Source organism: Passer montanus, unplaced genomic scaffold (assembly GCF_014805655.1).
Source record: "Passer montanus isolate IOZ18808 unplaced genomic scaffold, ASM1480565v1 scaffold77, whole genome shotgun sequence".
Classification (NCBI taxonomy): Eukaryota; Metazoa; Chordata; class Aves; order Passeriformes; family Passeridae; genus Passer; species Passer montanus.
This window is the reverse complement of record NW_024372923.1, coordinates 856,467-883,594: the sequence shown is the minus strand read 5'-3', so window position 1 is coordinate 883,594 and position 27,128 is coordinate 856,467. Positions and strand designations below refer to the sequence as shown.

Below are 27,128 nucleotides of genomic sequence, written 5' to 3'. Positions count from 1 at the left end.
AGCTCTTTCATTTAATGAGCAATAACTTCCACCAGGTCTTTAGAAGAAATGACTCAACACTTTCACCTTCTGAGAGCGAGAGAAAAAAAAAGTCTCTGGAGTCTATAATGCATGAAGGTGTTGGAAGCCTAATCTAGTATAAGCTGCCTTCAGCCAGGCCTTTTCAGCACAGGGAAGGGAAATGAATATCTAAAAAGCAGCAAATAACTCCAATTGCACTCTGATTTCATGGCAGTGTGTGCTGGAGGTCAGGAACATAAAGCTGTTTATTTCTCCCCACAAAGCAGAGGCTGTTATCATAACCTGCTGTAGGTGCAGGTATTGCAAACTCCTCCTTCAGGGAAATCCTGGCTTTTATTACAGCGCTGCTTCACACCATATAAGCTCCTTTCCCTGCTTCTACTTCAGATTCTTTCTACTTCTGTAGTAGTCTTGGCCTAACCTTGGAGTTGTGTCCCAAAAGGAGGAGTTTTTCCCAGGAATCTGAGTGAAGTTATAATAATTTAGGTTGAGCATTTACCAGATCTTACCAGCTCTATTTACCAGATTTATCCAGCTCATTTATCAAATTTATTCAGCTCTGCCAGTGGATAACCATGACCTGGAAGCTTTATTACAAAAGGAGAGGGTTGGGAAGAATAAGGTTTGGAGCTGGTCGAACTTTTAGTTGTCTATTTGCAAGGAGATCAATAACACCTTGATTTAGCTACTGCTTTTTAAAAGGTGACAGGAACTAAGTGGAAAAAAACCAAAACACCAAAAATCCCCAAAAACCTGATAAAAACCCCACATTCTCAACCTTGGGAATCCTGGGGAAGTTCTAATATTACCACAATACACAGCCAGAAACATCAATGTACGCCCAAGGCACAGAAACATCATGTGGTCGTTTCAGTATTTCATTGAAATATAAAAAGACCCTTATAATTTAGAGAAATCCACATAATTTTGACTTAATAAACTTTCCTTAACTGTTGAATGAAGTATATAAATCTACATTTATACATCTATCAGCATTACATTTCTGGCCAAGGTGTTAATCCCAACATTCTTCTAACTAAGGCTAACCACATTTAGAGTAATAAGAAGGTTTTAAATCAATATGACACGGACCAGACACATCCTCCAAAATCATGCTTTCAGTTTAGGTTGTGAGAAACATTTTTTCCTATTTATTTAAAATAATGAGTGACTTACTGGAATTTTTGGATTTTTTTTTTTTTTTTACATCATAGATGACCTTTATCCCACTAAGCACCAAAAAGTGCACGCACTTCTGAGTATACTTTAAAATTTGTTTTGCTCTTTAAAAGGAGAAAAAATTTGAAAGCCTGGGTTTTAATGTATTTAAAGTGGACAAAACTTTAGCCTAATGTCCTTGCAGGTGTCCCTGCAGTGTTTGTCTGTCCTGTTGGCTGCTGTTGGTTTGGTTTAATTTACAGTAAATACTCCTGTGGTAAATACTGGCCTTTTTGCCTCCCTGGAATAATGCAGTGCTCTCTAGATTCAATCCCTCTGTGTGCACATCTGTTTAGCATTCCCACCATCCAGATTGCATGGATGGGTTTGGGGGGAGAAAATTCAGGATCGCTGAGCTCCATGGTGCAGGGTTGGAAATAAAACTGGCCTGTTTTCTTCCTCAGGGTGGGACAGCTGCTGGAGTGCTCCCAGTACACATTTATACCTGTCCTAGCAAAGACCAGGCTTTTCTCCACTTTCTCTTTGGATATAAGAGCCATCAAGGTACCTTTTTGGAGAGGATGTAAAAAAAGTCCATTACAAACAACAACAAAAAAAAGCAAACAAAATGGACAAAACCACATCTCGTCCTTAAAAAAAACAAAACAAAACAAAACAAAAAAAACCCAAAAAACCACACAAACCAAAACCCATCAAACTAAAATTGCAAATTAATCAAAGTAACTGGAACTAATCCAATAGAGATATCAACCTGAGCCTATTGGTCAAAAAAACTGGGATAAAAAGAAGATATGGGTGCAGAAAGGGTGCACTCAGTTTGCTGAGGGCTGCAGCTACGTGGCTTGGCTGTGCAGTTTCATATCCACATTTCCAGCTGCAGCTTTCCCAAAAGAACTGAACCTTCCACCTGAGCTTTGCTGCCCTTGGCTTTGAGCAGATCCTGACCTGGTCACGTCCCTCCTGAGCCTCGGTGTCACCAGCACAGGGCTGGGAGCTCAGGGTGCTCCTTGTTGGGCCTGAAAAGGCTCAGCCATATCCTGCAGGTCCTTCTCAGGGTTTGATGGAACAGGGAATATCAGCAGTGACCACAGAGGTTTCTGAAAGCACACCCAGCACAGTCAGTGTCCTGGAAGGGGTTTTATTACAGCACTACTTCACACCATGTAAGCTCCTTTCCCTGCGTCTTTCTGTAGTAGTCTTGACCTAACCTTGGAGTTGTGTCCCAAAAGCAGGAGAGATGTTTGGGATCAATTCCCATCCCAAAGCTGGAAAGGCTGGATGTGGAAGGGCCAGGCTTTGGCTGAGGGAAGAGTGCAGCTGAGTTATTTAATGGTTTGTGCGTTGGCTCTGGATCAGAGATTGTTGTGGAAAGGAACAACTGCAGGACAAACAAAGTGGTGCTGGTGGCAGCCGTCCCCAGCCACCTCATTTGCCTTGGAGAGGGAATTGTTTCAGCATTTGGTTGTTCTGAGCTGCTCAGTTATCACTTCACATGGCATTTTTCCAAGCATTTTCTGCAGTAAAATCTGGGAATCCGATGCTGAGTCTGTCACATTTAGGAGGGTGACTGCTCCAGCAGTGCTTCACTCTGTGACTTCAAACAGGACGGATGTTGCACATGGTTATGTTAAGGTACACCACTGCCAGGGTCAAGCAGCTGTGGCATTATTACGTTTTCTCCAAGCCCCTCAATTTCCATAATCTCACCAGGAGATTTCAGTATTTTTTTAGAGAATAAAAACAATGAAAGTGAAATGGAAAATCCAGGCTGACAAGAAGAGGCCATTGCATGAGAGCTGACAGAGCCCATGAGCCCAGACCCAAATATTGTTCCTCTCTCCTCCTCATGTCTCCTTTCTCTTCCCCTCTTCCATCTGCCCCCTCCCTGCTCCCACAACAAGGGATGTGTCCTGCCTGACTGGGAAAGGTGTCCATAGATCCAGCAGGGATGACCTGCTGAACTTCTGTCTGTGGCAGCCTCTCATTCCCACAAATCCATTGATTTTTGTGGTCAGCTTGTTGGGACATCAGCTATTGATCCTTCTGTCAAGTTGCTTGGAAGAGGCCACAACTTTAAAAGGCTCAAGTTGGGCATAAAGAAGGAGAGGGAATAAATCAAATTCCTTTTGGAAATCAGGCTAAAAATGTGATCTAAGTAGAGGGCACAGTGCAAAAGTTGTTGGTTTTCCTTGTTTTTTTGCGGTTGGTTTTTTGTCCTTACTTGTTTCACATGCAGTAAATAATAATTAGGAAAAAAAAATTCACGACTTCTGAACCATAGGGACAGCATTTTTTCAGGGAAATGTGTGTCATGCCCAAAAGAATGAGACTTTTAAGTTTGTTCCTATATCACGCCTAGTGACATCATCATTAAAATGTGACATCATTAAATGTAAAGTCAGAAATTACTTTATTCATGGGAGTAGCTCTTAAAGGACAACTATTAAAAAAATAGCTATTCACATACTGAAATATTTTTTTGATTGGCCTGGCATTAAATTTGTTGTGGGGTTTATGTGTATTTTACGAACACGACCTTGGAGAATGAGGAATTAAAGGAAAATGCAATTTCTTACCCATCTGATGCAGCTCTGATGTTGAATGCAATTATTGTTGAATGCAATAATTTGAGATCTGAGGTTAGTTTTGCACAAGAACTGGAATTCACAAACAGCCACCAGGTTTGGGTGGTTGCTAGGCAGCAGCTGATTCCTTCTTGGAAAAGCAGCCAGGGCTGCCTGGGCTGGCTGCTGACAGCCCAGCCCTGCTCCTTCCCATCCAGGTGACATCCACAGCCAAAAGAAAGCTGGAGAGAACTCCACGTTTCACCCCAAAAAGCTGCCAGGAGTTATGGGTTTGAGGGCTTTAACATTTAATCATCGATTCCAGACTTTTCTGCACCATTTCAGAGCTGAAAGCCCGAGTGATTAAAAAAGCAAAAAAAGGGCAATGGCCAATTGTTTTCTGCTGAATCTGGTGATGAAACCAACAGCCCCCATGCCCTGCTTTATGGTCATATAACAATATTTTTGGTTTAATCTCTTATTTAAGATTATTTAATAGAGATTATTTAATCTCTGTCTGGGTTTCTCCACCTGTTGCAATGGAATCCAAAAAGGATAATATTAAAATGAAACAAATGAGGGTGCATAGTAAAAGCACGTTATGGATAGAGATTTGGTTTTCTGCTTTCCCTTCCAAAGGCAAAATCAGGTAATAATTCACCAACTGGAAAGTTTTATGTAGTGGAATAACTGCAAAGTTCAGCTGTAAGATTTTGAATAGGGGCAAGTCCATGGCAACTGAAATAAATTAGAGGGAGCTGAAAAATATTCTTAAATTATGCAAAACAAAACTATTTGTGATCACACCAGTGACTTAGAAACTGAACTTTTGAGGCCTCATAGTTATTTAAATCTTGCCTATTGTGTTTTTATCCTGTGAAAGCTGATTTTTTTTTATCTTGGTTTTAGCCTCCTGCATCCCCTATTATCAAGCAGTTTGTGATGTCTGTAATCACAGCAGTTAATGTGAAAGTCTTCCTAGAAAGAAAGAATAATCCCAAGCATTACACAAAAAATGAATGCTTCTATTGTACAAAAGTAACATGAAAAGTCTGTTTTCAATCTGGCGTGGCTGGAACTCCAGCAAGTTTTGTTTTGTTGTACAAATCGTTCAGTGTCAAATTTGGCTCCTGAACATCCCATTTCTTTGTTTTGGAAACAAAATGGGAGTGATAGAGATGTGGGCTGGAGTCACTCCTTTGATACCTCCACAAAAACATCTGTACCCACAGCACACATCATTTTCTGGAGTCACCGCTGTTTTAAGAGTATTAAAAGGAAAAAAAAAATCAATAAATACCATTGTTACGCCAAAGCATCTAAAAAAAAAATCCCTGCAGCAGGACATAAATTGAGTCATGAAATGCATAACAGGCAGTGCACTTGTCCTCTCTGAATTTCTCTTGCAAAAGCAGGTAAATATAAGAAATATTGAATTGGGAGGCTGCACAGAAACCTTGAGCTCTTATTATGCACAAGCAGCTCTGGGCAAATGTGTACATTTTGTAATTGCTACCAGTTCTGAGCAACACGGGTGGAATTTTTATTTACAGAATCCATTTGTGCCATCACATTCCATGCATGTTGTGACCTTTACATAAATTCTCATAATAACACTAAAATCACTCTTCATAAATATAATTTTTTGGCTGCAGAACTGCTTTGCCTTTGTTTGATTATGCACTGTATTTGTCATGTTTACAGTTACTTAAGAATTTTCTGGCTGTCTCAAGCATTCCTGAACTTTCAGAAATTGATGTGGTCTCTGAAATGGGGTTTTTTTAATGCCAGGTTGTGAGCGGGATTCTGAGAGGGGTGAAGGAAACCTTCCATCAGCTCTTTATGGAATGTTTCTGTTAATTACGTCTTTATTCTGAGAGGATATTGGGTGCTCAGGGTCAATAAACCAAATAATGTGACAGTAGGTACTAATGGATCTCAGTGCAAGGCTCCGAACCAGGAATTGTCTTCAGAATTCCCTCAAATTAGAAAAATTTTGGTGCTGATGTTGCCTGGAGTCATCTCCTTTCTTTGTCTCTGTCTCCTGGTTACTTCATTTTCTGTACAAACTTCTGGCACATCCAATGCTCATATTGAAATGTTGAATATATTTATTCAGGTTGGTCTAACCCAAAAGTCAGCACTACAAATTTCTTACACAAAACAGCCTCCAGTGAGTGCCTTGCTTTTGGTTTTTCCCCTCTCTTGCTTCTCATGACAGGCCAGTGACACCTCCAGGGCAAAACCCCTCTCTGGGATCCCTGACCCCACTGAAGGGTTTGGTTAAGGAAATATCAGCAGTTTCCCAAAAGAGTAAAATTGTCACCAAACAGGAACTTTGGCAAGGAACCAAAGGTGTCACCTCTCCTGGTGTGAGCAGAAGGCTCCTTATAGAGGAATCAGAATTTCCCAGGATCTCCTAAAGAGGATTTCCTTTCTCAGAGGAGAATTTGGAGTTTTTTTGTTGTTCATGCTCTCACCGCTTTGCCAGATCCTCTTAGAAAAATATGTCCAAATTATAGAAACGTATCTATGTCCCAAATTCATAATGAGAAGTAAGGATAATATTGGATTGCCCAACAGCACATCACTGAAAATAAAAATAAAAAAAAAAAATTAAAAAAGGGAAAAAATAAAGAAAACTTGGTGGAGAAAGGGAAAAGGGAGAAAGTGAAGAATTTTATTAATTTTTTTTGTGTGATGGATGTGCTGGGGTTGATCCCTCTCTTTATATTATTAATTGGAGATAAAGAATAACAGCAATGCATAATGAAAACACCATTTTTTTTTCACTTATGCATGGGTTTGAAGATCTAATTCCTGTGCTCTTTCTAGCCCCCTGATGAGCACCTTGCTTCTAATAGCACAGATAATGAGACATTTATGACTTGTGGCTTTTTGATAGCAGACCAGAACCCATTTGTCCCTTCCATGGTGGATCCTGTAATCATCTCTGCAGGCAGCCAGCACAGCTCAAGGTGTGCAAGCAGGGAGAGATAATTCACTTATCAAATCTCACTTGTAACAGAAGAAAATCCGTCCTGACATGTTAAAAAAAAACAACAACAAAGAAAACTTTTCTATTTTGTTTACACAATGACTCCTGTTCAGGCTGAAATGATTTCAGGCTGTTAGGCTCGCTCTGATTTGAAAGCCTTCCCCACCAAGCTGCCTTAAAACACCATCATTTTGTGCCACTGTGTTCAAGTGCTTTCTTTTGTGGCAGAGTGCTTGTTTGTGTTGGTTTGGCTTTTTTCATGACAAGAGAGGTTTCAAGGAAAGGGCTGGAGCTGCTTTCCCTGCTTTGAGTCCAAGCTGCTGTTTGACCCCTGTTGTCAGGATGTGCAGGTGACATTTTTAAGTTCAGTAAAGATGCTCTGAGAGGGCTGAGGGACTGTTCCTCTGTCATCCTCTCTTGAGGAGAACATCTTGTGTGGTTTTTAGGTGTGTTTGAGCTCTCAGTATGGCTCCCTGTTCTCCTTATGCATCCTGGTGAAAATTCCTTACACCAAGGCTGCTAAATGTCAAATCCTGCAGAGATTATCAGTGTAGCCCCTCCCCTCTTCCTTGAATTTAACATCACTTCTGGAGGCTCAGAGGAAGGTCCAGAAAGGACAACAGGAAAAGCTGGGACTGCCCCTGGATCCCTGGAAGTGTCCAAGGCCAGGTTGGAGCTTGGAGAACCTTGGGATAGTGGAAGGTGTCCCTGCCCTTGATCTTAAGATCCCTTCCAACCCAAACCATTCCATGTGCATGTGCCAAGGCTTGCTGGAGACGCAGCACTCTCTCCTCTAGCATCTAAACACAACATTTTCTGTTAAATTCCCTATAAATCAATTTGACACCAGCAAGGACTCTGACAAAAGTGGAACTTTCAGCATTCATGTCTCTACTTTTCATACCCGGAATGTGAACTTTAGCTCTGCTGCTCAGTTTTATTTCAGGTGACACCAGGCTCTGCAGTTTTATGACATCCTTTCTTTATGACACATGAAGAAGAGCAGAAGACACGGGTTTGGTTCCGCTGCTCATTCCAGCTTGGCTTTCATCTCCGATGTAACGTCCGCGTGGATTTTTTGGATGACTCATCTCAGATCTGAAGGAGCAAACCATGATCTCTCCCAGCCCTTACTGAGCAGGGAGCTTGATGAATCTTTAATGATGACACTTCTTTTTCCTCCAGGCTTCCGCAGGTATTTGAATTAAAAAAGCCACGAGGAAATTTAAACAGTTCTAATGTTTTAAACAGAGTCGAGTATAAATTACTTCCTCCAGTGAGAATAATACACAGAAAGAAGAAAAGGCCTTTAAAAAATGTTTAAGTGAGACACTGTGTTAGCAGAGTGATCACTCTGATACCCGACCCTGCAGCTAAGCCATCCCTGTCCTTTAGCTCCCAGGTGCTAAGTGGGGAATTTGAGGAATTTTTGGGAATTTTTGAGCACTGTAGGGATCCTGCTGCCATGGACATGGATGGGAGCCCAACTCCCCTCACCAGTCTCATGGATATTGAGCTAAGATCAACAAAAAAGCTAATTTTTTTGTAAAGTGGTTTCCTCTTTTTTGTAAAGTGGTTTCCTCTTTTCATAACCGCGTGTGTGTTCTGCAGTGCTGTTTGATAGTGTTTTCAGGGAAGCACTGGAGGTTCCTGGAGGCTGCAGAGTTCACTGTGAGGTGATGCTGGTGGCTCAGAGGGGACAGGGGACATGGTCAGTGCAGAGCAAGCAGGGCTTGGAGCAGAACAAGGGAGACCAGGAGTGCTGACACACATTTGAGATTTGTCAGCAAGTGACTAAAATATGCAACTTTCCTGACAAAAACTGGGGATGAGGCCAGGGCCAGTGGTCTAAAGTCATTCCAGCTCTGCCTGGTGTCACTCTGGGTGTCAATCACAGAATGCTTGAAGCTGGAAAAGCTCTCTGAGATCAAGTCCAACCATTCCCCCTGCACTGCCAAGGTCACCCCTAAGCCACATCCCCAAGTGCCACATCCACAAGATTTCTGAGCCCTTCCAGTGGTGGTGATACTGCTACTTCCCTGGGGAAGCCGGTTCCAATTCTTGAAAACCCTTTTGGTGAAGGAATTTTCCCAATATCCACCTGGAGCCTGCCCTGGCCCAGCCTGAGGCCGTTCCCTCTGCTCCTGTCCCCGTTCCCTGGAGCACAGCCCGACCCCCCGGCTGTCCCCTCCTGGCAGGAGCTGTGCAGAGCCACAAGGGCCCCCTGAGCCTCCTTTGCTCCAGGCTGAGCCCCTTCCCAGCTCCTCAGGAATTCTCCAGCCCCTTCCCAGCTCCTCAGCAATTCTCCAGCCCCTCCCCAGCTCTGTTCCCTTCCCTGGACACCCTCCAGCCCCTCAACGTCCTTCTCACACCTGGTTTGTCATCAAACAGTGTCCCCTAGCCTGGCAAAGACCTGAACCACTGGGAAACCAGCATATTCCATGTTTTTTTATGTGAGTCCCAAGTTTTGCACAAAACCTGAGCTGGCTCCTTGTGGGGCTGTCCTGGGCCTGCCAAACATTCCCAGGCCGTGATTCCTCAGCAGCAGCCTCACCTTTGCCATCGATCTGGGCTTCAGCAGCTGATTTACAAGCACATCTTTTCTGAACCATTATCTGAGGCAGCTGCCAGTTGGCCCGAGGCAGGATCCAGGCACTCGAGACTGGGGGAATGGGTTCCAGCTGCACTCCGTAATTAGGAAAACCCTGGGCTGCAGCCGGATGTCCAGATGCCTCACAGAATTCACAAAATTTACAGAATTCACAGAATCACTGGGTTGGAAAAGACCTTCAAGATCATTCAGTCCAAACCAGCCCTGACACCTCAACTAAACCCTGGCCCCCAGTGCCACATCCAGGCTTTGTTAAACACACCCAGGGATGGTGACTGCACCACCTCCCCGGGCAGCCATTCCAGAGCTTTATCACCCTTTCTGTGAAAAACTTTTTCCTGATATCCAACCTGTATTTCCCTTGAGGCTGTGTGCTCTGGGTGTGTCAGTGCTGCTGCAGACAGAGCCCAGCCCCAGCTGAGCACAGGCACCTTTCAGGAGCTGTGCACAGTGATGGGGGCACGCCTGAGTCTCCTTTTCTCCAGGTGAGCACCCCCAGCTCCCTCACCAAGGAATTGGTTCAACAAACAGGACTTGTGAGGGGAGAAATTTAAGAAGAGTGAAGATGTCACAGGACAGAGGTCATGTGCCAGCAGTTGCTCCTCTGTTCCTCATGGCATCTCCCATTTTTAATTGATTGTGGTGGGAAGGGAAGGTCTGGGGAGGTTAAACCAATCCTTGGGATTTCAGCTTGGAGTGAAATAAGTTTCTCCTGCTCCCCACAGAGACAGAAAGTGCTTGAAATACCATTTCTTTCATGCCAGGGGAAAAGTGAACTTTGCATTTTGTTGTGTAACAAGGGTTCCAGGGCAATGTGTTTTGTCAGTGGGAGAATTTGAACGTTCGGTGTGTGACATGTCTCAGCTAAAGCCTTGTGCTCCCTGTAGTGCCTTCATTGCAAACACAGATTCGAGCTCTTTTTAAAGGTTTGGGGTTTTTTTTTTTGCTTGTACTCTTAAAATCAATTAACAAATGTGAAGCTTCCAATGATAGATTTAATTATACCATGATAAATGCCAGTGCTTTTGCCACCAAGGCCATTTAATCTGTCTCAGCAAATACATTCAATGAGTTGCCAAAAGTTTGAGTGTTTTCTAGCTGTAGGATTCCTATAGCAATATGAGAATGTCCTTGCATGGGATAGGGTACAAAAGGTAATGCAAAACTCCACTGTGGATGATTTAGCAAAGAAAATAAATCTCCTTCTTCCTCTCACCTTGATTCTTCCTGCCTCTCCAGCTCCAGAAACAGCTGTTTTTAAAGTTAGACAGGCATAAATTTACCAATCTGTTCCAAGGAATCTGTGGGATATTGGAAGGTTGTACCCACAGATTATTGCTAATCATGGGAGGTTACTTGGATAAGAATAATTTACCTGCTCTGTGCAATCTGCTGTGTGGACTTTGACAACTTGTTCTTCTTTAACCCTGTAGTCCTCAGTCTTCCTCTGGTGCTGGAAATGCATTTGAATGAAATTAATGGAAGAATGAGCCTTGTGCACCAGTTGACATTCAGAAGTTGATGATCTCCTGTTATAGCTTCCTCTTTGATCTAAGACAACTCTGGGGTTTTTACTGCAAAGCATTTCAGGAAAATATTGATAACTTAGTGGAAGTTGTTGCTGTAATTACATAGGGGTATTTTATGAAATTTCTATTAATGTCTCACTCAATCCAAGAATTTCTTCTTTACCCATCTCTGCAGGTTATTCCCTATTCAGTTGCTTTAAAAAATAAATAAGAGCACACGTGGCTGCTCTTCACCATGAAGGTGCCCACGTGTGATTGACCACAGCACTGATACACTGAAAATAACCTTTCCATGAGGCTTCTCCAGCAGCAGAGGAGGATTTTGTCCTTGGATCCTGGATCCTGTCCCCCTCACTGTGCACCATGGCAGGGTGAGGAGCTGGCTCCAAGGCATCTCGCCCGTGTTGGGTGCCAGCAGTTTCCAGTGCTAGGCCAGGTTGCCTGATGGCAGCCCAGCATTATTCCTTTGCCAGAAACCATGGAATGAGCCCTCTGCCCTGGCTGTTTGCTGGATTCTGGTTTTTCCCACACTGTGGCTAACGAGTCCAGCTGTTTGCTCTGTGGCTCTGGACTCTCTTGCTCAATGACAAAAACAAACTTCTTCCTTCATGCCAGCTATGAGTCTACATGGTGGCAATGGCATCTTGGAGTGATGCTAGGGAAGTGTTAAAGTATATTTTAGTGTACCTTATTAAAACAAAAAGCTCATCAAACACCCTCTAAATGTTGTGGTGGGACTAAATATGTCTTGAGGGATAGATCTGATATCTTCCTCCTCTTGCCCTACACCCAAGGAGATGAATTCTGTTGTGGTGGGCATGGTTTAATAAACAGTTCTAAAATGGAGCTGATTTATATTCCTTTGTTAATATAATGTAACACATAAACTGAAATTCTGCTTAGCAAAAAATTTTCTCCTGTGGCAGCCTGCCTGGATGGAAGAAAAATAATACAAAAGGTCTTACCAGTGGTGTTGCTGTAAAACAACAGCCAGGAACGTCAAGAGATTTCAGTCCAAATGGAGAATTTCTGAAAATTAATTTTGGATGCTTAATACAAACTAGAAAGTAACGTAATTTCTGGCAAAACAGTTGACAGCAGACGTAATGCATCAGTGCAATAGCCCAGACTGTGTTAAATGGAAATTAGCTCCATGTAAAAAGCTGCAGAGAGGGAATACGGCTTGCAGAAAACAGCCCGTGACAAAAGCACAGGTTGGGGTGCTGGTGGAACAGTTATCACTGAACTGGGAATGTTGTGATGTAATAGAATTTGTGGCCGTGGTTTGGAATCACTGCAGCTCTTTAAATGTGGAGGTGACTCAGTGCCAGTGAAATCCAGCTCGTTGCTGGGCTGTCTGTGCTCCCCGTTCTGCAGAGGGCACAAAAAGGGTGTTGGTTGAAATCTGTGGGAAATGGAAAGGTAGAAACTTCCACAGACACTGAAGGATTTGATCTGCAGCCTGGGGAGAAGTTTGGGTTGATGTAAAAATACAATAAACAGATATTTAATCGTTCTTAGCCCAACTGTGGTCCCATCTCTTAATTAATGCAGCGATAATAATAGAAATCCACATTTCCCAGCTTCTCCAGTCTCTCCACAGTCGTGCCCAAAGCCATGGAAATCAAAAGCAGAGACAGTGGAGCTTTGGATCAGCCCTGGACACAGTGTGGGACTGTCCAAGTCCCAGCAATAGGATCCCAGGGTGTTTCCAGAGCCTCTTCTGTGGAGGGGAGAAACAGATCCCAGGGCAATCAGATCATTTCCAGGACTCCTTCCCTCCTGCTGCACTCCATTTAAAAGCACATTTTCTAACCTCCAGAACACTGACAATAACGTTCCTTTCTCTGTGTTTTTCCCCAGGGGTGACACAAAAGCTCTGGGGCCCTGATGGTCAGAGGACATGCACAGGCCTTCAGCAGGAGAGTGGTGTGCGGGGAAAATCCAGCCCTACCAAGGTAAAATAAATAAATTATCTTCAGGGAGCAGTCAGCAGAATGCAGGAGGGTTTAAAAAACAATCACTGATTGCTGAGCAGTATGTTTGGACTTGGTTTTGTTTAGCTAAGCTTAGCTTAGGCAGCAGAAAAGCCAAATATAACGATGGTTAAGTGTTGTGATTCTGTGTGCTCTAGGTGATAGGGAAAATTGCATGTTTTCTTGGGGAAAAGAAGTTGTAAAAAACCCCCCATGAGGCTAAATCAAGCAATATCCCAAATATCAGTACGCTCTGCCTGATATGTCCTCAGGATAAAGCCTGGAGGTTTTCAGCTCACCACAATTACTTTGTGTATGTGTGGGTTTTTTTCACAAGATGCAGTGAAGCTTGAAAGCTCCCAACAAGAACTGGATCAGCTGGGCAAACCTTAAAAGATCCAAATCTTTGCTAAAGATTGGGAGGAGGAAGTAATACATATTTTCAACAGAAAAAAGGAAAAGTAAATTATTTAAAACATTGGCGCAGGAGTTTGCAGCTAATCAGGAGTGTTTCTGACATGCCTTTGGACTCCTGCATGATGTCTCCATCTGTGCAGCCCTCAACAAAAGAAATAAATGTCAAATTAACTACTGGAGCATGAGAGATGCATCCAAAATAAAGTCTCTCAAGGATCATTCTTCTTTGGTGCCCTGTAGAAATCTGGGGGAACTTGAGAGATTTGGAAGGCATGCAAAGGTCTTAAACCTGTAGGTAGAAGTAAATGAAGTGAAGAAAATATGAGGCAAATGTTGTTACAAACCATGAAAGAAACAGAGGAGGAAGAAAATGCTTTCCCTGAGGTTGTGAAATTATTGAATTGTCCAAACCACAGGCAGCTGGTTTAAAGAGTTGATAAAATTTATCTGGCATTTCACCTCGTTAATAAACTCTTGATTTACCTCTGCCCATTTGGGTTCCCAAGAGGCTCCTTCCCAAGAGATGCAAAGGAACTGTTTCTGGTGATGTTTTCCTGCATGGAGGAGGAACACAGGGATGGTTTCATAGGAGCTCAGAATCATGGAATGGTTTGAGTTGGAAGGGTCCTTAAACATCATCACCTCATGGGCTCTGGTGTGGTGTCACCTGTGGAAAATAGAAAAGCCAAAACCTGAGGCATCATTTCTTCCTTCCTGAGAAGGGTGACCATGGCACCGGGGAGGTCATAGCACTGTCATCCTCACGGCCCTCCTGGAGGAAGAACAGTATTGTGTTTTGTGAAGGCCTTGTTGAGTCCTGGCATTGATTATCAGGTGATAAAGACACTCGGCTAGGACTGGGGTGAATTCCCAACAAGCAGGAATTGATGGCACGTAAACTCAGAATGGGCTTTCTTTAGGAAGCTAATCCTCAGATTCAGCATGCCAACTCAAGTGTTGTGTTTGGGTTTGGGTTTTTTTTTCTATGAGGATCAAGGGATCTGGGAACAGAGGACAGGAACAATCCAATCAGCCAATTTACAGCAGCAATGGGATTAGGCCAGATGCTTTATTGCATGGGACTTATGTGCCCAGTGGGGTAGATAATAATGGCAGGAGGCTTTAAACTCAGGTTTACTCTGTCAGAGAGATGGAACATAAAAGCACCTACTTTGTCACCTCGAGGGAAGTAAGGTGTGGTCTATCAAGGTGGATGCTTCCCATCATGGATGGAAAAATTAATCTGGGCCACTCAGTCTCTGGGCCACTGTCAATCAGTCTTGTACTTATGTGTTTGTACATCGTTGGCAGGTGCCACCAAGGAATCATAAGAAAGAGATAACTAATTAATTAAAATAGTACCCAGAGCACTTGTGAGTAGCTGTATCACTTTTTTAGGAGTTTTTCATGCCTATAATTGGTGAGGTTGTAAAGCTGTCATGCCCCTGGTGCCTACATGTCTTCTGCAGCATGTGATGTCACAGGCCAGTGATCAATAATAAACTTAAATGCATTCTAAATTCCAGCAGATCATCATGAAAGAGGAATTTATAGTCTGCAACTGACAACTGTCTTTGCCATGTCCATTTTTAAACAGCCTCCAATCCCATCCATGGTCATGAGTTAAATACTCAAAATAATACTATGGAATACAGGTTTTAAGTTTTAATATTTTTTCCCTTCACCAGAGTGATAAAGTTTTCATTGAAGCCTCCCAGACAATCAGAGCTGATTTCAAGAGCGTGCATTTTTAAATGACAAAAAAGTTATTATGAATAGAAAGGTAACAAGAGATCTTGAACAAAACTGTCTGCTGTGATAGATGGTGGATGAGAAACAGTTGCACACAGGATATTGGAGTATGGTGATAACTGGGAATGTTTTCATTTGCAGGAATCTCTGCCTTCCCAAAACACGGTGTTGATTTCACCAGTAATCATTGCACAGATTGATGAGGAGAAGCCCTCTCTGCCTATGCAGGCCCTGATCCCCCAGCCCAGAGCTTGTCACACAGAACCATCGTGTCCTAACCAGGGCTCATCCATCGTTAGCAGAACATTTCTGGTGCTTCCCAGCCGCTTAGAGATTCAGGCGTCCTTAGAAGACACCATGTCACCGTCGGACTCTCCCAGTCCAAAGCAGTGTCCAGGCCAGCAGAGAGGCTTTGCCTCCATCACTGTCACAGCCAGGCGTGTTCCTGTGGGCTCTGCAGACCTGGCACGTGGCCCTGGGGCTGGCCAGGAGCCCAGCACCGTGTCCCCCACGTCCAGCAAAGTCCCTGCTCTCCTGGAGCGCTGGCCTCCCCCAGCCCACGCAAACCACCCTCCTTTAAAGGCTTCCAAGTCTTGCTCAAAATTGGGTGAAGAACCCCAAAAGCAGCTTTTTGACCCTGGAACCAAGGAGGATGGCGTGGGTCTCCAAAGCAGTGATGGGAGGGAGAAAATGCCACCTTCATTCATCTCCTGTGTCCAGCTCCAGGTGTCTGAGCCGTGTCCAAACACCATCTATTATTTGGACAAGTCGCTCAGCGTGTGCATTGACCAACCTCCAGTTAAATGCCAAAAAATGTACAGATCCACGTTGTCCTTGAGCCTGAAGTGCAGTTTGTCCGGATTAACAGCAGATGGAGTAGATGGCATAGCTAATGGAGAGCCCATGGAGGAGAGAGCTCCAAGGAAGCTCCCAGGAGCACGGGGGGCTCCACTCAGATCCCACCTGAGCGCAGACTTCACGGGAAATAAGGTAAATAAGGAGGAGGAAACAAAGGAAGGACATTTGGGTCGTAAATACCCTTTGCAAAGTGTCTTTGCCTCGGGACTCCCAGGATTTGTGAATATTCCCAGAGGACCTCACAAAGCAGCAGCAGAGGAAGAGGATGAGCAGCCTGGCAGCCACCACGCTGTGTTTTCCCTCCAAATTCCTAATTCAAGCAATGAGGCAGGTAAGTCATTTCCACACACCTCAGGCTGGTGGAGCAGAGTTTCAGGCTGGAGCAGCCCCACCACAGTGATCCTGTGAGAGCAGATAACAGCAGTCCTTGCTTCTGCAGAGGCTCAGGGAGCTAGAGCACAACCCAGAGGTTTCCAGCTCCAGCATGGCCATGAATATTCACCATGGTAGTGATGTGTGCTGCTCATCAGCTGAGAGAGAAAAATCCCCCTGTGTTTTCTGCATTAAGCCTCTTTTTAAACCATTTATAACAGTATTTTTTTAATTATTCTCTCAGTAACCTGCAAGTGCTTATCCCCTGAAAATAATTAGGTTTATCTTTGAATAAGGGCTGAATTTCAAGGTGTGAATTTAAGAAGGAGATGAGTGCGCTGAGCTTGGTTTTGTGCTCCTTGCAATTAAAAATGATCTTGTTTTCAGCTTTTATTTAGAAGGCTACAGTAATAAGCCCAGGCTTTTATACTTAATGGAACCAGGTAAAAGATTTGCAAACCTTGAACAAATTTGTTTCCAACCTTTCCAAGCATTTTACAAACATAAAATGTTCTTTGCAGCATTGCTCTTGGGGAAGGGAGAGGGGCCCTGGGGATTGCTCCCTGCCCAGAATGGTGCAGCTCCTGCTGCACTGGGATTTTCCAGCCCTTGGATAACCACAGCTGAGTTTATTGCCTTTCCAGGAAGGCAAGGTGAATGGGAAGATTGTCAATGAGTGGAGTCTGTTTTTTACCAGAAGCACAAAGATTAAACTCACCCCCTCTGTATCCTGCAGCCTTGGGCCACGTTTAATTGCAATTACCCTGTTCTTATATGGCCTGTTTGATCTAAGGGTCAGTGCATGAACTTGAGCCACTTCCTAAAGCTCCTCTGTACCTTCATCCTCCCAGTGTGCAAGTGGAAGGAAACAGAAAGGTGAGAAGCCTCACTCTGCCCTGAGGGCTGGGCAAGGTGCAAACTCCTCCCAGCCTCTGCTGCTCTCCCTTTTCCTTGCCTGAAATCAGTGGGATTGTTCCTGCAGGGGCAGAGCCTGACATAAAATATTCCTCAATTTTCCAAAGCATAATCCAGGCTGTGTGGTGTTGGAGGGGAGAAGCACAGTGGGGAGCAGGAGAGGGAAGATGCCAACCAGTGCTAAGGGGTTTGGGATGGAAATCCAAAGGGATGGCACCAGCAAATGAAACACTTCATTGTGTACATCCTAATTTTGAATATCAGGGAATATCACTCCATGGGAAGTGTTATGTGTTCAAGGCTTTGTTCAACACCATCTAAGGTTTCTCTGTGATAAAGCAGATTTAAAACTGAGCCTTCCCTGGGCTTAGTGATGCTATGGTGGCATGGAAGAAGCACTTTTACTAGAAATAATTAGAAAGTGAATTGGGAGGCTGCTCATGGTTCCATAGTTTTACTGAAAGGGGGAAATCAGTGAAGTAAGGAGCTGAGAAATACTGGTTTGTGATAAAGGACTTCCACCATTTGTGTACACAAGACTATAGGTGTAAATAAACATGGGAAGTGTTACCTTTCAACTGCTTCCACCTTTTGTGTGGGCCATAATGTAGAATGCAAAGATATACATTTCTCTTGCTCAGACCCTTTGTAACGTGTAAGGAGGTGTTTATCAGCTTACTACAACTTTCCTGTGTGAAAATTACATGAACAACCAGAATAATGCTCCCAAACAACAGCCTTTCTCAGCAGGATCATCCAAGTAATGAGCTCGTGCACAGCCATCAACCATTAAATGGGACAAACCATGAGAAACCTGGTAAAATGCATGGGACATCCACACTGGTCCTCAAAATGAGAGAGAATTGTGTGATTTTAACCTGGGAGAAATGAAAAACTGAGTCCTTTTTACTTCTGGACTGGTGGAGTGAGGAGGAGAAGTATTGGTATGAGATTATCAATCACAGACTCATTTATGTTTGAAAAGACCTTTAAGACCATCCAGTCAAACCAGTCCCCAGCACTGCCAAAAAGACTGACCCATGTCCCCAAGTGCCAGATCCAAAGGGCTTTTGAATCCCTTTTAGGACTGGACAACCCTTTTGGAGAAGAACTTTTATCCCATTCTAGATTCCCAGTTATTTTGGATGTTTTTTCCTCTGCTGTTTACTAATTCAAACCCATTCCTGTTAAGCTTTGCTCTGTTCCATGTTTATGCAATGAAATGTTTGCGAAATGAAGTGTTTAAAAAGAAAGGAGAACCAGCAAAGAAGGGACAGTGAACAAGTTTTGCCACAGTGTTCGTGCTTTAACTCAGTTATCTTATGGATGAGGTAACTGCAGAGAGCACTTTGTCCATTACATTTCTGATGACCCAGAAAGTTGGAGTTTATATTGGTTTGCAGCTGTAGGCAAGAGCTTCCTGCCAGCAGAAATACAAGTGGTAATAACATCACTATGCTGAAAAAAAAAAAAAAAAGAAAAATTACTTTCAAGGCTACACTTCTCTGTATGAAATCTGTAAATGCAGTTTCCAGGATGTATAGGTTGCTTTATTAGGATCTGAGTTGGAAGGAGCTCTCAAATACTTCTCTGCTTTACAGGTGCTGGGGCTGGGTTTGCTGTTTCCTCTAGGCCCAGTTGAGTGTCTTTTTCCTAATCTTTTGTGTGACTTCACTGCAGTAATGATGACTCTACTTACTGTATTACTCATATTATTTCATGTCCAAATCCAACTGTTCAAGACTTGGCTTTACATGGACCTGGATAAATTAATCTAAGGCCCTTCTTTCAGCAGGAGGCTGGGCCAGGTAATCTCCAGAGTTAGATATTTCCACCATGTGCCACATATGAAAAGGATGCTTTAGGATTATTAATGAAATGTAAATCTTGGGCTCTGCTCGTGGATGGGAATTACACTTGGAAATCCAAATCTCTGGGACTCAAGAGTTCAAAGCCATGGTTCATGCTAGAGCATCCCAAGGATGGAATATGATATTTCCCCACTGTGGACTCTATCTTCTATTGGCTCCACGGCTTTGAGCCTTTCCTTCCATTATCTGGCAAGAAATGGGATTGTGAGTGCTGGAAAATCCATGTTGTACATGAAGTCAGACTTGAACCGTGGGAGGACAGAGCCGTGGGGCAGAACTGTGTTTATTTTTAGTGAGTGGCCAACGTTTCCATCCCTTGGGCAGCTGCAGGAACGTGTGAAGGGTCCCCCTGGGGGCCACATGAGCCACCCACCTCAGAGATATGGCCAAGGGCCAGCCCAGGCCAAGCTCCACGAGGTCCCTGCCACGGGTGATCGATGTGCATCACCCTGCCTTTGGTCGCGGCTTTTAACAAGCTGTCAGAACTTGCTAACGCTGCTCTTAGGCAATGCTGCAATTTCCTTTCCTGTCTGCAGCTGATGTCTCATAAATACAAGGTAAGTTAGAAATGAAAAGATTAGTCTTGTTTCTGCTGAAGACAGGAACATTTTTAATATTAATTTCTCACCTACCTTTCATGAAGAATATATTCCCCATGAATATCTAGTTCTTCATCCATCTTTCACTATCTATTACCCTACTGGGCACTAGGCTGAATTATTAAAAAGGAGAAAAAAGAAGAAAATGGAACAATTTTAAATTCTTTTTGACCTCTTGATTAAACAATATCATCACTTTTCTAGGGAAGATTATAAATGCCAACATCTAAATTTATCCATTTGAGCTTAGATAGCAGTAAACTTCACGCCTGAGCGCCTTCACACATCTCAGCTATTTTCTAAACCAAAATATTTCCTGCTCACCTCTACACTTTTGTTCATGTTTTGTTGTCATACCCAAAACTGATGTGGAGAGATATTAAGGAATAACAACTGAGCTGGAGAGTGAATCCAGTCTGGATGGTGGGTGCTGTGTTGTCCCTGTGCCCTGAGTTGAGGTGCAGATATACAAGGAGGGTGGGGGAGATGACAAGAGGAAAAATCATGAATCACATTCCCATGTAAGCCACCCAAAATTAGGGACACCGGGGTTATAAGATAATCATCAGCCACAGTGTGGCCATAGGACCAGGGCAGTGACAATCCCTGTGCTGGGCACTGCTGAGGGACCTCAGATCCTGGGGTCAGTCTTGGACAAGTGAGACCTGGAGGGGCTGGGGTGTGTTCAGGGAAGGCTACAGAGCTGAGGAAGGCTCTGAGGGAGCTGGGAAGGGGCTGAGCCTGGAGCAAAGGAGGCTCAGGGGGCCCTTGTGGCTCTGCACAGCTCCTGCCAGGAGGGGACAGCCAGGGGGTCGGGCTCTGCTCCAGGGAACAGGGACAGGAGCAGAGGGAACGGCCTCAGGCTGGGCCGGGGCAGGTTTGCATTGGGTATTGGGGAAAATTCCTTCATGGAAAGGTTTGTCCAGGCCTGGCACAGCTGCCCAGGGCCGTTTGGAGTCCCCATCCCTGTAGGGATTCAAAAGCCATGTGCGTGTCACCTGGGGACACGGGGCAGTGGCAGTGCTGGGAATGTTGGAGCCAGGCACAGAAGGCCAGGGAAGGTCGGTTCCAGCCAGAAGGGTTCCGTGGTTCCGTGCTGGAGGGGATGGCACACAATGGGGTGGCTGTGATGAAACTGCTCAGCAGTGCCTGAGCCCTGGGAGCTGTCCTGCCTCAGGGGTGTCCAGGGCAGCACTCCCAACGTTCCTCTTTGAGAATTCAGGGATGAAATGTTCGGGAGGGGAGGGACGTGGTCACAGCAGTGAACAAGGCACATCAGAGACTCGGTAATGCAGCTGCTTGTACCTTTTCCCAAAGAGCGTGGCAGGTGACTTGAAAGCATAATTTGCTTAATTAAAACAACCCAAGGCAGCGAGTGGGGAAAACTGAGATGGGATCTGGGACTTTGGGTTTGTTGAACGGCCCCAGATGATTACAAATTTCTGTTTCCTTCTTGAACTTACTCATTAACAAGTGCTGAAGTCAGCAGCATGTTTTAAAGTAGTAAATAACTGGACTTCAATTTGTATCTATTTTAATTTTTTGATGCATGTATGTATATTCCTACTCGGACTGGGGTAAAGTCAGAACAGCTGGTGCTGTGGGACTTTGATAAGCTGCTACCTGCAAAGCAAAAATATATTTTTGTTTTAAATACACACTGAAGAGCTCCAGGTATTTGAGACATTTATGTATCAAGAAAATCTTGTGGGTCACCTTTAAACTAATATATCAAGCTGGTAACAGAATGGGCTAATTAGGAAATCTGAAGGCTATAAGTAATATTTACTTTCATTAATTAAATAGTATTTCAGGTGCTACGATGAAGGAATGTGGCCTGTTGTTCTCACCTCATCTTCTGTAATTGTTCTTTCTCAATTTCTCTGTTTATGGGAAAGTCACCATGCAATGAGCAAGAGTACAAGATTTGTATGTGTGTAAATACGTATATATATATACACATGAACAAGATATAATTAGAGGAAAGCAGTTCCTGACAATATGGAATTTATTGTGTAGAAACTTGAGCAGCTCCAGCTGATGCTAATTAACTCTCCACCCTGCAAATGTGTGCAGCAGAACTGGTGGTGAAGACAGGAGAAATATGAAATATGGCACAGGAGATTTTACTTATCTTGCACCTGCTAAGCACAAGGAGCCAAATCTTCAGCTGATGTCAACCAACTGAAATCTCTGCCTGCAGAGGAGTGACACTGATTTACACCAGCCAGGAATCTGGCTGGGGATGTTACTGACTTGGCATTATGGACACAGCAGCTGGTGCTGACTTGTTAAGAACAAAGGACCACATGCCAAAAAGCCCATTAAAAGGAGCTCCTTTGATGTTTCACTTCATCTGGGATAAATTTAAAATGGAGGAGGCTGTCAATTTTCTTTAGTCTAGACATTCTGTGTCACTGGTCCGTGTTACACTGAGGTGTGACCTTCATGTGCTGCATCCCCAGAAAATGAGGATTCAATCATTGCAGGTGTTGAAAACTCGAGTGAGGAACTGGAAATCCTGTTGCAGGTGACTCTGGAAGGTGCTGCCAGCCTTTGAGACAGACCCCAGCCTGTGTGATGGGCCAGAGCAGTTGCCTCTCTTTATCTTGGAGCTTTTCATTTCATTTGTAGAAAGAAGGGGATGCTTCTTCTTTTCTGGAGGGCCCTTTTGCATTTTTTAGAGGAGCAGCCCTTCAGCTTTGCTGTCTCAAAGGTTTGCTGCCTTCCCCATCATCTGGTGGGACAAAGGGTGTAGGAGAAGGAAGGGATCAGCAGGAGGGGTGTTCTTTGATATTCCACTCCTTTAAACTACTTATTTATGAAATCAGGAGACAGATGTGGTGACCTCCTGTCCTGCCATATGGAGGCAAGGCTGCCCCTGGAGATTGTGGGCAATGATGCCAGCAAGGGAGAAGGGTGATGCTCAGGGCTGTGTGAGCCAAAGCTGGTTTCCAGTGACAACGCTGTGATGTCACAGTGTCCCTGGCTGAGATCATTGTCCTGTGGAACCAATTGTTCTTTATCAATTTCTCTGTGGCTTAAGGCAAGGAGCAGCCAGAGGTGGTTGGATCTTCTTGGGGTTTGTTTGTTTCTTTGGGGTTTTCTTGTGGATTTTTTTGTTTGGTTTTGTGTGTTTAGGAGCATGATCATAAAATAATTTGCCTGGAGTTGAAGTTTCCTTCAGGAAATGGCCTTTGAGGATTAAAGGCTCAATTTTCTGTTATGGGACATAGCAATGAAGCTGTTGGGTAGGAAGGCCATTGTTTCTCTGGAAGACAGAAGGATGTCTGCCCTGTTAATGATGATACAGAACACATTTTTATGAGTGAAACTTTTAAATTGGATTTTCCCAAAGATGTTCGTGTTGTCTGAAGATCCAAGTTAATGTCCAGCATATGAAAACTGAGGGTTTGATTCTGCCACTCTTTTCCATTTTGGATTCAATGATTTAAAAGTCTTTTCCAACCTACACCATTCTGTGATTCTGTGACATTTCTATCTTGAGCTGTCAAGAGTTGCCAAGAATGTGAGACAATTTGAAGTGAAAGACTGGAGGGTACAAGTCACTCGTTAGCACTCCAGGCCAGCAGCAGGGCCGGAATACCAGAGTCATTAAAATAATGATTAAAAGAGATGGGCTCTGTGGATTCAGCGACTGCATTATGCCACTGGAGTAAAGAGCCTCATTTTCCCCTAATTCACACTTGGTTTAAACCAGGAACGACTCTTGTACAGTCTGTGAAATGAATACTTGGCTCAGCCTGGCTGCGGTAAATTATCAGAAGGAGCTGAACTAGGTGCCTCGGACATGATGAGAATTCCAAGTGGCCCAAGCCTTTCTTACCCTACAAATCACCATTTAAATGTTCTGAATCATCCTGAACTTTTTTTTTTCCAAGTCACACTGCATCAGATTACTCCTTGAGTCACTACAATAGTGTCTGATGGCTTCTAGCGTGACGTCCTGGGAACACAAACACGGATTTCTAACTCGGAGGTTTTGGGTCTGTGGCTGTTACAGGGAATGTCTCGAAAGTACAGCAGTAAATATTTTTTCCTTTCATCCTCTCCCAGCTCATAGGAGGGTAAAGGGAAAAACGCTAGTAAAATATACAAGCACTGTAGCTGAGCAGCTGGATACTGGGAGCTCCCTGGTGGGAGCAGTCACCTCAAATCGTGCGGGTGGGTTATTGGCTGTCCACTAGAATACCCCGCTGCAATCATACCCTCTCATGATTCCAAGTGTAAGGTGATGTCCTGCAGGTGCCAGGCAGGAATGTTTCCTTCTCATTAAGGTTGGAAAATGTCCTCCAAGATCACCAAGTCAAACACCACCATGCCAACTAAACCATATCACCAAGTGCCACATCTACTCCTTTTTGGAACGCTTCCAGGGATGCTGACTCCCCCTGGGAAGCCTGTTTCTGGGGTTAACCACTCTGTCAGTGAAGAGATTTTTCCTGCTGCCCAACCTGAACCTGCCCAGGTGCAACTGGAGGCTGTCAAATTGCAGGATTTTCCTGCTGCAGCCACTGCAAACCCTCCTTCCACCAAAACGCTCCATGGCAGCCAGACTGGGTGCAGCACGCTGGTCCCCATTCCCTCCCTGGAATAAGTGATGTTCCCTTGTTTAACACCAAGGGAGAAGGTCAATTAATTATTTGCAGAGTGCTTGGAGAAAATAAATTGGCCTTCAGCAGGGAGAGGCTGATTGTTAGGGGCTGGTGATTAGCTGGGTTTGGGATTGTTTGCTCTGAAGCCACTACAATAATTTTGCCCAAAGCCTTCTGTAAACAAGCTGTTTCTTGACATTAAGAAGCTTTTCCTACTTAGGACTGATTATAGGTTTGAAGCCTAACAGCTCTTAGGTACACTTTCTGTTTTAAATGATTACATCTTTCTACAGTCAAATATTAGCTTTTGCCAAAAGAAAGCCTCTTCCTTTTGAGAAATATGGGCACAGCTGTCAACATGGTTAAAAAAAAAACAAAAAAACAAAAAAAAAACCAACCAGAAAGAAGTAGCTAGGAAAAAGAGAATGTTTTTTGCTAGAGATAATTTTTTAATCTAGACTCTTAGCTTGAGGTGTTATTGATATAGTTGAGATAATTAAGCTTTATCCCCACCAGGCAGGGCTGTTTGAAGAAGCATTAACACAGGTGCAATGACACATTCATTGGGAGGAATGGGCTGGCTGAGCCTCTCTCCTCAAGCCAGCAAAGTTACCTTGACTTTGGATCTTGACAGTTCTGGGAATGCAGCTGAGGACAGGGTCCAACCCTGTTTCTCAGGATCCAGCACCAGGTTTTTATTGAAAGGTGAATCAAGACCTTGTTAAACATCACATTTTGAACAGGGAGTGTGGGCAGAGCCGCATTACCAGGAATTCAGGTAGTTTCCATGGATGTTAATGCTGAGCAGCAGCTGATGCTTCGTTTTGCAAATGAGTCATTTGAGAAGCATCAGGAGGCAGTTTGGGACAAAAGTCTCATTGCTGGTCAGCAGGAATTTCAGTCAAAATGTGAATTTTGTGGCACCCCTGGCCAACTGCAGCTCGTTGGCTGATCACAAGTGATGCCTTTTCCTCGGCAGCCATCTGAAAAATAAATCCTCCATCCTACCTTGCATCCCTTGACAAACCCTGGCATAACTAATAACGCTGTCGTGGCTCTCAGTGTTTCCATTTCTCTGGGTTACCAGGCTGCTGAGATGATGTGCTCTGTTTGCTCACATCTAAGATTGCGTGGCTCAGCTGCGCCAACCCTTGATTCATGATAAGGGCTGAGCCATCAGTCTCTGTCAGACAGAGGCTGGAGTCTTGCTTGGGATTATGGATGGCTGCTTGAGGCACGTGTGGGTCTCTACAAATGCTGGGTCTAAATCTTGAAGGAGGCAGAAGTTTCTTGTATTTGAGGAATGTTCATTGCTGCTCCTGTCTGCTTGGGGTATTGGCAGCATCGGCTCCCAGCACGGAGCTCTGGGAGAGCTCAGCAGCTCAGGATGTGGGGCTTTCATTAAATTAAAACAAACCCCCCACAGGTGGTCTGCAGTGCAAAGCTACCTCCAGTGCTGATGTCTGATCTCATTAGGGACACACAGGGAATCAGCTCAGAGTGTCCCCTCCCCAGCCACCTCTGGGGCTGACTTGGTGGCCAGGCAGGATTTGCAGCCCTGCCTCTGCTAAAATGAACTTTGGCCAGTTTCAAAGAAGCACTTTGTCACAAATCATCAAAAATCCACACTGGAACTCTGGGAAGAGTGCTATATTCAAGGATGAAAAGCTGAATTATCCTGCTGTAAAATGAAATGGGGGGAAAAAAGCAGTAACAATGGAACAGGGGATGTTTGCCTGGATTGTGTGTGTCTCAAATTTAACCTGCTGTAATGCAGGGTCACTTCCCGTTAGCAAAACCCCCTGAAGGGAGAGAGGGGGAAATGTAAAAAGATACTTTACAGTAAAACAATATACTTATTTTACTTCAAGATCAAGGATTCTTTTTTTTTTTTTTTCTTTAAAGGAGCTTTTGAAGACCTACCCTTGGTTTTACAGAATATTTTAAACTCCTCCTATATGGTATGGTTTTCACTAAGTCATTATTTAAAAACTGAGCTGTTGTCATCTTTCTTCCACAGGGCAAAAATGACTCTTCTCCAGATGTAATTATGACTTTGTTCCTTAAATTTGCTTCTATAAGCAGCTGAACTTTTACAACTACAACCTATACTGGCTGAATGTTATTAATGGAGTCATTCTGCTTTCTGTTTCTTTGAGTTTTGCTCTCCCATATCTCCCAGAGCATTACACTTGCATGTCTTTGTTCATTGGTTTTAAAGGCTTTCCTCAGCTGGGATAATAGAAAAAACATCTATTTCTGGTCATCCAGTTGCAATTCTGGCTATTCTCAGTGGGGCATATATATTTCAAGCTGGGTTGGTGGAGGGATTTAGATATACAATTCCAGATAGTCTTAATGAGAGTAGCAGTCCTAATTCCCCACACAGAATATTAAAAACGGGTCCAGGGTGTACAGAGTGAAACGCTGTGATCTTACCTTTAAGTACCTTTGCCTTGTTCTTTTTTTTTTTTTTATAAATTCCTAAATATCATTTGCATCTGTGTTCATTAAAGTAACTGAGAGCTGCTTTGAGGATGAGGGAGTTGATTTTTGGAGCCCCTGTCTGGTTTGCTTTGCTCTGTTTTCCTGGGGATTTTGCTCCACCTGGGTGCACCTTTGGAAGGGAAAGGTTAATTCAAGAGGGAGCTGGAAGAAAGAATTTAGCAAATTGACTCTGTTATTATTCTGATTGCCTTCAGTGTTAGACAAGAAGAAGATGCATATTTTTTATTGCCTTAATTAACTACCACCACAAAAAGTTCCCCACCATACTGTGAATCTAATAAGGATTAAGATTTAGTTAGAATATTAGAACCAGATCCACAAGGAAGACGCCTTTCATGCAGG

At 43.8% G+C, this 27,128-nt stretch overlaps 1 protein-coding gene across 1 annotated transcript in view; it reads left to right on the top strand.

Moving 5' to 3' along the window:
* CUNH10orf90 (chromosome unknown C10orf90 homolog) overlaps nt 1-27,128 on the top strand; it is a 60,399-nt gene that overhangs the window by 16,645 nt on the left and 16,626 nt on the right. The window contains exons 2-3 of the mRNA XM_039731455.1: nt 12,766-12,860; nt 15,189-16,236. Coding sequence (XP_039587389.1) covers nt 12,766-12,860; nt 15,189-16,236 — 1,143 coding nt within the window. The remainder of the gene's footprint in view (nt 1-12,765; nt 12,861-15,188; nt 16,237-27,128) is intronic.